This window comes from Poeciliopsis prolifica, unplaced genomic scaffold (assembly GCF_027474105.1).
Source record: "Poeciliopsis prolifica strain line A6 unplaced genomic scaffold, Auburn_PproV2 SCAFFOLD003, whole genome shotgun sequence".
In the NCBI taxonomy this organism is placed as follows: domain Eukaryota; kingdom Metazoa; phylum Chordata; class Actinopteri; order Cyprinodontiformes; family Poeciliidae; genus Poeciliopsis; species Poeciliopsis prolifica.
The window spans coordinates 4368841-4380161 of NW_026562378.1; the positions used below are offsets into that span (position 1 = coordinate 4368841).

The 11321-nt window shown below is 43.4% G+C and overlaps 1 protein-coding gene across 1 annotated transcript; it reads left to right on the forward strand.

Moving 5' to 3' along the window:
- Nucleotides 1–1076: 1076 nt before the first annotated feature.
- On the forward strand, nucleotides 1077–9319 carry LOC129352061 (kelch-like protein 10). The gene is made up of 5 exons (XM_055020865.1): nucleotides 1077–1285; nucleotides 3918–4404; nucleotides 5604–6215; nucleotides 8064–8213; nucleotides 8766–9319. The coding sequence occupies exons 1-5, from the start codon at nucleotides 1134–1136 to the stop codon at nucleotides 9129–9131; spliced, it is 1767 nt and encodes a 588-aa protein (XP_054876840.1). The 5' UTR covers nucleotides 1077–1133; the 3' UTR covers nucleotides 9132–9319.
- Nucleotides 9320–11321: the final 2002 nt, after the last annotated feature.

Consider the following 11321-nt stretch of genomic DNA (forward strand, 5'->3'; position numbering starts at 1 on the left):
CTTGTCATCCTAGAGTATGGATGAAGAAGAATAGTGAAAATGAATTAAATGCTACTAACAATAACAACAACAAAACTAGCACACAATGAGAAGCACTCCAATGTGTTGTTTCCTCAGAAAAATAAATAGGAACGAACACAAATGCGACGGAGACAATCGGTTTGTGTTGCGGGATTGGAGCAAAGCCTGAGCGCTTTGCTTCATCATGGAGACGAGCAGAAATGAAACAAACAAACTCATGTATTCGTTTCTTTGCGCGACGCCTCCAATTTCCATGCCAACAATCGGCGGCTCTCATGCCGAAATGAGAGCCGATGGGAAACCCGGAAGCGGCACCACGACGTGAAAAACAGCGTTTGCGTAAACCGGCTTCATGTTCTTTGAGGCTGGAGTTGTTGTTGAGTGCCTGTGTCTCTTTTGTTTTTTTAAATAAGTCTTGATAAATTCTTATTTTGTGACATTTGGTGTAAATGAGCAAAAATCAGTCATGATTGCATTTATGAAAAAGACAAACATTTTCATGAACAGAAAAAAAACAGACTTTTTGTCACATCGCTGATTGACAAAAAGTCTAAATTGCAAAGGCCAGCGAAACAGGGGATTTTTATTTTTGTTTCGAAAATCATTTTTTGCAGAAAACGTATAATTTCTAGCCTTTCCCTTTAAATCGACGTGAAGGCCTCTTGCCTTCTGAAAACAGAAACAGTTTTTTTTCCTATCTGCACATCTATTTGGGTAAAAGAAAAAAAAAAAGTAAAGAGAAGAGATGAAACAGAAGCAGAAAGAACAAAGACACACCCGACCACAAAATCCATTAGCTACATCCAGTAAATCCACGTTTAAATGTTGATCATTTTTATCCATTTTGGTTCAGAAAGATTCTGCAGGATTCTGCAGACCTGGTCAGTGGAAACTGGAGAGTAACATCTAAAATAAATACATCAAAAATTCCCCACATGCATGTGCGCATAGATACCCTGAGAGTCGTGCTGTGCGTCCTGGGTTGGGCTTTTGGAGGTGAGCATTTTTCAAACCCCTCCCCTCAAGTTTCTGAGGTACGGTTCCACCTGGTTACCGTGATTGCATAGCAACCGAATCGGAGATCATGTTTCTAATTTCTTCCGCAGTTCAAAATGAGCGACAAAGTCCAGCATCCGAGCGAGCAGGACTCGGTGTACAACCAGCTCCGCCTGGCGGGGAAGTTGACCGACGCCGTCCTCGTCGCCGAGGGCGTCGGGTTCCCGGTCCACAAGATCATCCTCTGCAACTGCACGCCGTATTTCTGGTGAGTCGGGCGAGTCACGTGACTTCTTGTGTTGCAAGCAGCCGGGAGAGGGGGAAATGTTTGGGTTCACGTGGAGGCGGGAAAGGGGGGGTGGATGGGACGGAATTGCGCAGAAGGTTGCGGCAGTTTGGTGGGCAGTTTGCGACGTTTTTATTATTTTTTGTTTCGTCCTCGTTTTCCTGCTCGACCTGTCCACTCCGACCAGTTGTGGTGATCCATAACCATAGCAACGAGGGATTTTTTTTTCTTTTTCTATTTTTTTCCCCTTTATCTAAATTAATCGATCGATCTAATTTTATTTGCACGGCCCATTTCAGCAGCGAGGCATTTCAAAGTGCTTCGCGTCATAGCAAACACTAAAACACAAAGTCGTGCAGCATAGAATCAACAATCAAAACATGGCATTAGGTCAAGTGGCGACATTAAATTTGCAATTGATTATGTTTCAAACTCTAAACAGGTGGGTTTTTAGTCGAGACTTAAAGGAAGTTGGCGTTTCAGCTGTTTTACAGTTTTCTGGAAGTTTGTTCCAAATGCTTTAGATGTTTAGTTTTTGTTTAGAGGCATAGAAAGCATCTAATACCTCAAAAGCCGCGCAACTCCTCAGACTCCCATGGCTGTCCGGCGTTCTGGACCGAGGCCGCGGCGATGCAGCAGCGAACAAACCAAACCAAGCAGATGATTGTGGATTTTGAGCCGACCCGGGTGATTTCACTCATTGTTTGCTTGTGTTTCTTTCTTTGCATTTTGTTTGTGATTTCCGCTTCACCAAATCAAATTGTGCGGAATCACAATGAACGTATTTCAAGCTCTGGCACGAAACAGTTTGGACTGTCCCGTTCCTCTTCAGAAAGAGTCGTCACATGACCGTGATCCATGCGTCTTGCAGAGGCCTTTTCAGCTTTTGAACGTACAAAGTGGTGAACTGGACTTTGGCTTTTGAGCGGTGAAACTCCGAGAAGCGTCGCATCCATTTGTATGAAGGCTCCTCCGAGTCAATCCTTTCAAGAGCCACACTTTTTTTTTTTAATTACAGCTGCAGGTCCTCCGGGGTTCGTGAAAAGTCTAGGAAACTTTTCACCTGCTCTTTGTGAATAGAACATGCCTTGCTGTGCTGGACTGTGAATACACACCGAGGTTGTGTTTTTGGGTGTTTTATTCTCGTTGCCAGTCTCCGAGAGTGTTTTTTGTAGTGCTTCTTTGGCTCTTCAGGCGCATATCAAATATCGACGTTCCTCTCCTTCTGCTCCCCCCTCCTCTTTTTCTTCCCCCTTTACCGGGTTGAGCGTTTTTTGCTGAGGACCCAGACTCTGTCCAGTTCGGTTCAGTTTGTTTACATAGAACTTGTTTACAGGAAGTGTCGTCTGAAGGCATCGTGCAAAAAACTCCCCCCAAAAAACAGTTTCAGTTCAGGCACATTGATCCCAGCTGTCAAACATTACAGGGAGGGTGCTGAGACCTTCCTCCAGACTCTGATTGGTTGGTTTTGATCTGTGCAGACGGTCATGTTTGATGTTTTCACAGATTGACACAAAGACTTAGAGAGACTTAGACTTGACTTTATTGATCCCTTGGGAAGACTCCCTCAGGAAATTATAGTTACCAGCAGCTCACAGGCAAAAATGTGGCACACAGTAAGCATACACAAAAGAATACAAAAAAATACAAATTAAATACAAAACAAAGAATATAAATACAACACAAAAGGAAATTATAGCAATTTGGTGGATAGATTGACCAGTGATATGGTATTGCACTGTATGGTTTGGCCTGATAAATATGGAGTTCACATTTGTAGAAAAACTACTCCTTCTTCCCTCTGTCCTGTGTCACCTCCGACCCCCCAGTGAGGAGTTGTACAGTCTGAAGGCGTGGGGACAAAGGAGTTCTTGAATCTATTGGTCCGGCACTTGGGAAGCAGCAGTCTGTCACTGAACAGGCTCCTCTGGCTGCTGATGACGGCGTGTAGAGGGTGGCTGCTATCGTCCATGATGTCCAGCAGTTTGTTCAGTGTCCTCGCCTCTGCCACCGTCACCAGAGAGTCCAGCTTCATGCCGACCACAGAGCTGGCACGCCTGATCAGTTTGTCCAGTCTGGACGTGTCCTTCTTGGATGTGCTGCCTCCCCAGCACACCACGGTGTAGAAGAGGACACTGGCGATCACTGACTGGTAGAACATCCACAGCAGTTTGCTGCAGATGTTAAAGGACCGCAGTCTCCTCAGGAAGTACATCCTGCTCTGCACCTTCCCATACAGGTGGCTGGTGTGTTTTGACCAATCCAGTTTACTGTCCAGCCACAGCCCAAGGTACTTGTAGGAGCCCACGACCTCAACCTCCGTTCCCTCTAGTACGACTGGTCTCGGCTTTGGTCTGGACCTCCCAAAGTCTATAACCAGCTCCTTCGTCTTAGAGGTGTTGAGTTCCAGGTGGTTTGTGTGGCACCAGAGAGCAAAGTCCCTCACCAGACAGCGATATTCCTCCTCTCCGTCGTCCCTGATACATCCGACTATGGCTGTGTCATCAGCATACTTCTATGTCACAAAAACATTTTATGATATACATGAAGTCACTACACGAGTTATGACGGAACGAGGGTAAAATATCGATTCTCTGTCCCGCCCTCTCCTCAGCGAACTCTTCACACGGAGCTGCAGCCTCGACCAGGAGATCTTTCACATACCGGGCATATCCGCCGAAGTCATGGGGCTCATCCTCGACTACGCCTACACCAACTCCCTCACCATCACCGAGGCCAACGTGCAGCAGCTGCTCCTGACGGCCAACCTGCTGTGCGCGTCCGAAGTGGTGCACGCCTGCTGCATCTTCATCGAGGACCTGATCAACCCGGACAACTGCATCGGGATGTGGAGGTACACGACGACCGTCTGCCCGCAACCCGTGCTGCACTTCAAGATCTACTGCTACATCCTGAAGCACTTTGAGGGCGTGGCCCTGTGCGACGAGTTCCTGCTGCTCTCTGCCGGGGAGCTCACCGACATCATCGAAACAGACAACTTGATTGTGAGAAGGGAGAGGATGGTGTACGAGGCCATTTTAAGGTGGACCAATCATGCTCCCGAAGAGCGAGAAGGCCACTTCCCTGCTCTCTTCTCTAAGGTACAGTAGCAAACTAGTTAGTAGCTTAAGGTGGTCAAACACCCATCTATGAATAATTAGACTGTATATTCTGTTCCACTTAGTGGTAAAGTTCTGAAAATAAATGGGCTTTTCAATAATATTCTAATAGATTGAATGTGTTCTTTATTTTCCCTTCACGTTCACATGTTGCACCTTCAGACGGAGATAAAAAGCGTCCGATTGATAGAAATAGGAGTGATATTAATCTGTTTCTCTGTGGCTGAGTATCGCTTGGCATATATTCTGCCCTCCTGTCTGTAATGCAGAGTGATGCAAATGACTCAAACCATATGATCTCCACTCCAGTGGCAACGTCTTAAGCTTCACTTTTTTTATAACGATCGTTATAAATAGTTATAACAAAGTTCCTGTTTCCACTTTCCTGTGGAAATTTATAATTTCCTGAGAACTTCTTAAGCATAACCAGAATGCAAGTTTTGCTGCATTTTGCTGGGAGTTTTAGTTCCTGGTTTAGTTTAGTTGTATTTAGTGGACCAGTAAGGAAGTCCTTGGACCCGTCCGACATCTAAAACGCAGAAATACAAAGAGCAATGTTTTGAAATACTGGAAATATCATTAGAATCAAGCATTTCACCATTTACATCCTTATTATATTTTATCCTCACAATTTCTTTTCATCACGCCACCAATTTTTGTTTATTGATCTTTTTTTAGCAGATTTTTATTGAAACTGCAGAAAATTGTTCTGTCCACAGTTTAGTCATAGTTAATCTAATAAGTGACCATACTTTTGTTGCTGGTGTGCAGAGGAGGGATGGGTGTTAAATAAGATATTATACAGGCTGATATCAGTTTTTCTCTGCATGTCGACATCTAAAATCAGCTGGTTGGTGATGCCTGATTGTGTGGTTCTTGCTCTGAGAAGGACTGCACCGAGTGTGATTCATGTCAGTCTCTACATACGGCCTGCGCTGCTGTTAAAACAAGAAAACTCGCAAAACGCTACATGGATGAACTTTGCACTTGTCACATACACGTGTCTGCTCTCACATTCAGTCTAACAATTCATGATTTACACCTCATGACTTGCGCTAACGTATTTTGATTTTCAAGGGAAACCAAATGCGCTTACCCCGTGTACTGAAATGTACACGGGGGATCAATCAATCAATCAATTCAATTCTGTGCACAGACTCTGTCTTGTCGTCTCTTTGTAGATCCGGCTGGCCCTGTTGGATATTGACTACATCAGAGACAAAGTGCTGCCCAATGCGCTGACGCAAGGATCGTGTCTCTCTCTCCTGTCTGAAGCCACCAAGACTATAACCCAGCTGCTCTCAATCAGGCCTTATTTGACCGGCGTCTGCAACCCCCTGGCCCGCCCTCGGTTGCCGACCGGCATCCTACTGGCCATCGGTGGCTGGAGCGGCGGCGGTCCCACCAACGGCATCGAGGCGTACGACGTCCGTGCCGACTGCTGGATCAATGTGACCAACAATACGGAGCGACCTCGCGCCTACCATGGCACCATCTTCCTCAACGACTTTGTCTACTGCATCGGCGGCTTTGACAGGCTGGAGCATTTCAACAGCGTGCGCAGGTTTGACCCCGTCAAGGGCAACTGGAACGAGGTGGCTCCCATGTACTATCAACGATGCTACGTTAGCGTCACGGTGCTCAACGGCTGCATCTACGCCATAGGAGGCTATGATGGACACATGAGACTAAGCACCGCTGAGTACTATCGGCCAGAGCTCAACCAGTGGACTTTGATTGCTCCCATGCACGAGCAAAGGAGTGACGCTAACTGCACTACCCTCCACAACAGGGTGAGTGGAATGAAAACGGCAATATAACGCGTTTATTTGTCTTATCCACTACTGGTTATCTGTGCAAGCAGAGCACCAGCAAGTTTCCTTGGAAGCTAAGATAAAATGGTTACTGTTGTGTTGGTAGTTTACAGGGAAAGGAATCATGAACACGACAAATGGCAGCTGCCAGTTGGTCTATTCTGCAAACCGTTTATTTTTTATTTCTGCCGTTTTGTAGGCTGCTGTCACATTGTTGCCTTCCTTGTCTGCCCTCGATTGAACCTGCAAAACACATAAAAAAACAAAACTAAACAAAAGTTTAGCGAATAAAAGTCAGTTTGGCATAATTGAAGTCAGTGGGCTTTAGGGACCATCAAGTGTTTAAAGTGTGTTTACCTTCAACAAGAACTGTTTCTAAGCTAAGCTCTGCCAGACTGAAATGTGTTGAATCGCGTCCGTCAAGAGGGTCACAGCTTCCAGTGGGTCACCACTGAGACCTCATATTTGTCTGAAATAAAGTTCAGAGGTCAAGACGTCCTTCACAAATTACTACATCGGTTGCGCCGATGAATCGATGAGCTTTATTCTCTGCTGTTGTTGTTGCTCACAAAACCAGCATCTTCTAAAGGCTGGATTACCAGAACAGTCGCTTTTATGCACACATTTTTAGGAATGAAAAAAAAAACATAGGACTTTTATTATGACGTGGTTCATGTAGGCTTCTAGTGATAACCTTTACTTAACTTTCTAGTTAACTAGCTAATTTACTAGGGAACTAAATGTTTAGACAGTAAAATCGTAATTCTTAATTAAATGTTTTATTTTCAAGCTAGATATTTAGCTTGTGAATTAGATATTTATCGTGAGATTTATAAATACACAAATAACGCATTTTCTCTCTTCTGTTAATTTAGGTTTTTGCAATGACAAGAAATTTTAATTCCAACATTATGAAACCATAATTCTGAAAAATGAACACACATTATATATATATATATATATTATATATATATATATATATATATATATATATTATGACAACCTAAATAAACCAAAGATATTGCAGATTAAAACAATTTTTTTTATTACACTGTAACTTTACAAACAGCATCTCTTAGCTTTTAACCCTCCTATTACCTTCCAGTCAGGGCCGGCGGGATTTGACATGCGTTTTCGTGTTTTACCCTTTAAACTAATAAATAAGTGATGGAAAATTAAAGTTTAGGTTGGAGAAAGGGCAGCATGACTTATTGACTGCATATTTTTACATAATTCGACAACCATTCAGAGCTGTGGCCGTAAGTCTAAAACACCCAAATGTTCCTCCTTGGTGATGTCTTATTGCCGTCAGCCGGCTTACTCTGAGGAAAAAAGAGACGTCAAATATTTGCAGCCGAAGTTTTTTAAGTTGACCCCTGAAACAGTAACAGTGCCGTCAAATGATTAATAGTTACATTGATGTCAAAACCAACATTGTTTAATTTCAAAGTCTTGAAAGCGGCGGCTCCCTTCACAAACGTCTTCAGGTGAACAGTTATGTGTTGTTTTCTGAAAAGCACTCGCCTTTTTTTTTTTTTTTTTACACACTTTTCCTGGTCAAATGGCACCCACTTGTGTTTCATGATGAAGGTCTGAGGGTGGAGTTTAAATTAGGTGTGACGCTTGAAAACATTGACATAAATGAAACAAGTCAACTAAAAATTAAATATATATATACAGTTTTATTCATCCCACCATTTTTGAAAGTAATTTATTTTTACTAAATTAAGTTTATGAGCAAGTATAACAACAAGTACCTTTTTCTGGGATGTAAACTTTTACACAGTTAAAAACACCCCCGTTGAATCTTTTTCTTTCTTTCTTTAGATTTACATTTGTGGGGGATTCAATGGACATGACTGCCTGCAGACAGCTGAATACTACAGCCCAGAGGCCAACCAGTGGACAATGATCGCCCCCATGAACAGCCAGCGCAGCGGAATCGGAGTCGTTGCGTATGCAGGTCACGTTTACGCGGTAAGTGCGAGAACGAAACTCTGAACCCACCGGTCGCAGTGGTCGAAGTTGTCGTTGTGGATGCGACACACAAACCTCTGGAGAAGACACGAGCGCAACTTCCTTCTTCCCGACACGCGATCAAAGACGGAAAGCCGTCAGATTTGAACAGATTTCTCTTTTGTGGTTGATGAAAGACCGTGAGCCAATACTCTGATTTGGTTGTATTTACCCAGAATGCCATGCACTCCAGTCCATGTCCTGCTTTTGCAGCGGTCTCCGGCCTGCTGGCCATTGACAAGGGCATTCGGACCAAGCCAGGAATGAGGTTCATTAGGTGGTGCAGAGTTTGCACCAATGTTAGGAGCAATTTTAAGTTTATTGGCAGATGTTGTGATATTCTTTTTTCCTTTAAGTAGAAAAAAAGAAGATCGGACCAAAAGAAAGAAAACTCCTTCACTATAGTTGACGTGTCCTTTAAACAACTTTTGTCGCTGTGACCAGCTCATTCCCATCAGAGCTTAAAATACGAACCCCTGACCCAGCACACGCTCCTCTCTCCTCTCCCTACAGGTCGGCGGCTTCGACGGCAACAGCCGCCTGCGCTCGGCGGAGGCTTACAACCCCGAGACTAACACCTGGACAAATGTGGCCTCCATGATCACCACCCGCAGTAACTTTGGGATCGAAGTCGTCGAAGACCGGCTCTTCGTGGTCGGGGGCTTCAACGGCTTCACCACGAGCTATCACGTCGAGTGCTACGACGCCACGAGAAACGAGTGGTTAGAGGTCTGCGGCATGGGGATCTTCCGGAGCGCCGTGAGCTGCTGCGTGATAGCCGGACTCCCCAACATGCCTGAGTACGTGGTCCCTCGGGACGCCCTGCCCCTGCTGCCGATAGAGGAGGACCACGACACGGATTCAGGAGACTCCTCCTAAAACTAGCGAATTAAGACTTTCTCTCCAGTGCCATGGAACAACTGTAAGATTGCATCGTCAATATACCATTGAGAGCATCAAACCACTGTCCAGCAGGCGTTTTCCTTTGCTGATATTTGCATGAATGTTTTCACTTCAGAGGTCGGTAAGGCGGAGCTAAAATAACAAATCACACTTAGTTTTGAGGCGACGTACCATCCGGCTGCGCCTGCAAATCCCTTTTCCGAGTTTAGTCCACAATTGTCATTCGCACCTGTTGTCATACTCAAATGTCATTTGTGAATGCGATCGATCTTGGATGAATTTGCTTGGCAAAACCTGTTGAATTAATCAGTGGTCAGTAAAAGGAGCACAGTTCAAGTCCAAGAAGAAGGATTGTAGATTTCTGTCAATTAGGAATATAAATATATACATATATATATATATTTTTTAGCAATTTCCAAACATCTTCTGATTCGGTGTTCAAATATGTGACCGTTTCTGAGGCCTTAGGGAGGCAGCCATATTGTCAAAATCAGATTAGGAGATATTCACAAAGAATCCAGGAACTGGATTCTTCTTTTTTTAAAAAAAAAAAGAAAAATAATAACCAACATTTTCTCAAAAGTCTCAGCAATAGCAGGATGTGGTTTTCTATTCTATCTGCATTGATAAATCGTGAACCTTAACCGAGGGAAACGAGCTCCACGAAACTTTTCATATTGTTCTGAATTTTTTGTGACCCAACTGGTTGAGTTGTACAAGCATTCTGTGTTTACACGTCCGTCTTCACTGTGTGCCACTGGTTTATTGAGACAAAGAAAATAGTGGAGGAAACGGTGAAAACATCAAAGAGATGAAAGTTATTGATTGGTGGGCGTGGCTTTTAGTAGTCAAAGTCCATCGATTACAACAACAGCAAAACGAAAAGAACGTCCATGTTAGAAGAAATCATTTAGGGGTGTTGGTTTTGATGTAACGACCAACTTGCCTTGCCACTTTGGCTGCCTTTACGCTGGAAGACATTTGAGAGGAATTGATTGTAAAAGTCTGCCAGGTGTTAAGGTGGCAGAAGTCTACTTTGGTCTTATTCCCCCTCCAGCCGGCCATTAGTCACAGCGACCAGGACAAACATGGAGAACTAATCCTTTATCCACAACCTGTAGATCAGTAAGGAGGAAGGAATCGGAAAAGCATAAATTAGTTTTGTTAAATAATGACAAACTGCCATCTAAGCAGTATCTCATGTACAAATAAATAAAAAGTCAGTTTTACTGTAATAATGGCAATTATTATTTTTTTTCCTGCTGTCTGACAAAAACGCAAAAGAAATGCATGTTTGTTAAATAATGATAAAAAAGAAAAAATACCCCAAAAAGTCATAAATGCTCTCATGGGTTAAACAAAACTTGCATGTGTTGCAAATGACAAACTCTTTGACACCCACTCCTTTTTCTACGTCACTTCATGAGTGACTCACCGGACTTGAAGTGGAGCCTGTTTTTTTACATGCTACACGTCTGCGTTGCTGCGTGTCGACGTTCTAATCCGTCTCGTGTTGGGCCGAAACGCTGACAGGCGCTCGACGCACGCGCACAGTCAGGGGGTTTAAATCTTAGGCGAATCCAAAGAAACGCTGAAAACATCCTGAATGAGAATACTTCAAAAATATTATTAATAAATTGTGATGTTAAAAAATTTTTTTTTAAAGAACCCACAAATAAAATTCTATTCAGATAGGTGTACTAAGGGAATCTAAAAAAAAAAAAAGTTTTTTAAGATCAAACTAAACTGCTGCATACACTTCTGGCTAAGCTTTGCATTACCTAGGATATTGCGCAACAAGCTATTATTGTTTACAAAATTAAATAAGAAACAAGGATCTGTTCACTCCAGCCAATTCTCTTGTGCCCTGCATGGTAGTTGTAGCTTAATGCAGAGGGATGGTTTCTGTGCTACAACTATAATAAGCCTAATTTTGGGCATAATGTGTCACTCAACCCTGCATATGCAACCTAAATAGAAAGTGCCAGATTTCCTCCAAATCAAACACTTCTGTTTGAGTGCTTCCCTTGTGAAACTGGTCAAATAAGTAAAAAGTGTCAAATAATGATTCAGATTTTTTTTCATTGGTTTACGCAGGAGCGTTGTACCCAGCTGTTTCAGAGTGGCATCACCAGTGCACAGCCGCAGTCGTCAGCTAAAAGAGAC

Bases quoted from the DNA above. Each gene is read 5' to 3' on its own strand.
- LOC129352061 (XM_055020865.1), top strand. From the start codon at position 1,134: ATGAGCGACAAAGTCCAGCATCCGAGCGAGCAGGACTCGGTGTACAAC. The intron at 1,286-3,917 runs GTGAGTCGGGCG...CCCTCTCCTCAG, and splicing joins AACTGCACGCCGTATTTCTG to CGAACTCTTCACACGGAGCT. The intron at 6,216-8,063 runs GTGAGTGGAATG...TTCTTTCTTTAG, and splicing joins GCACTACCCTCCACAACAGG to ATTTACATTTGTGGGGGATT.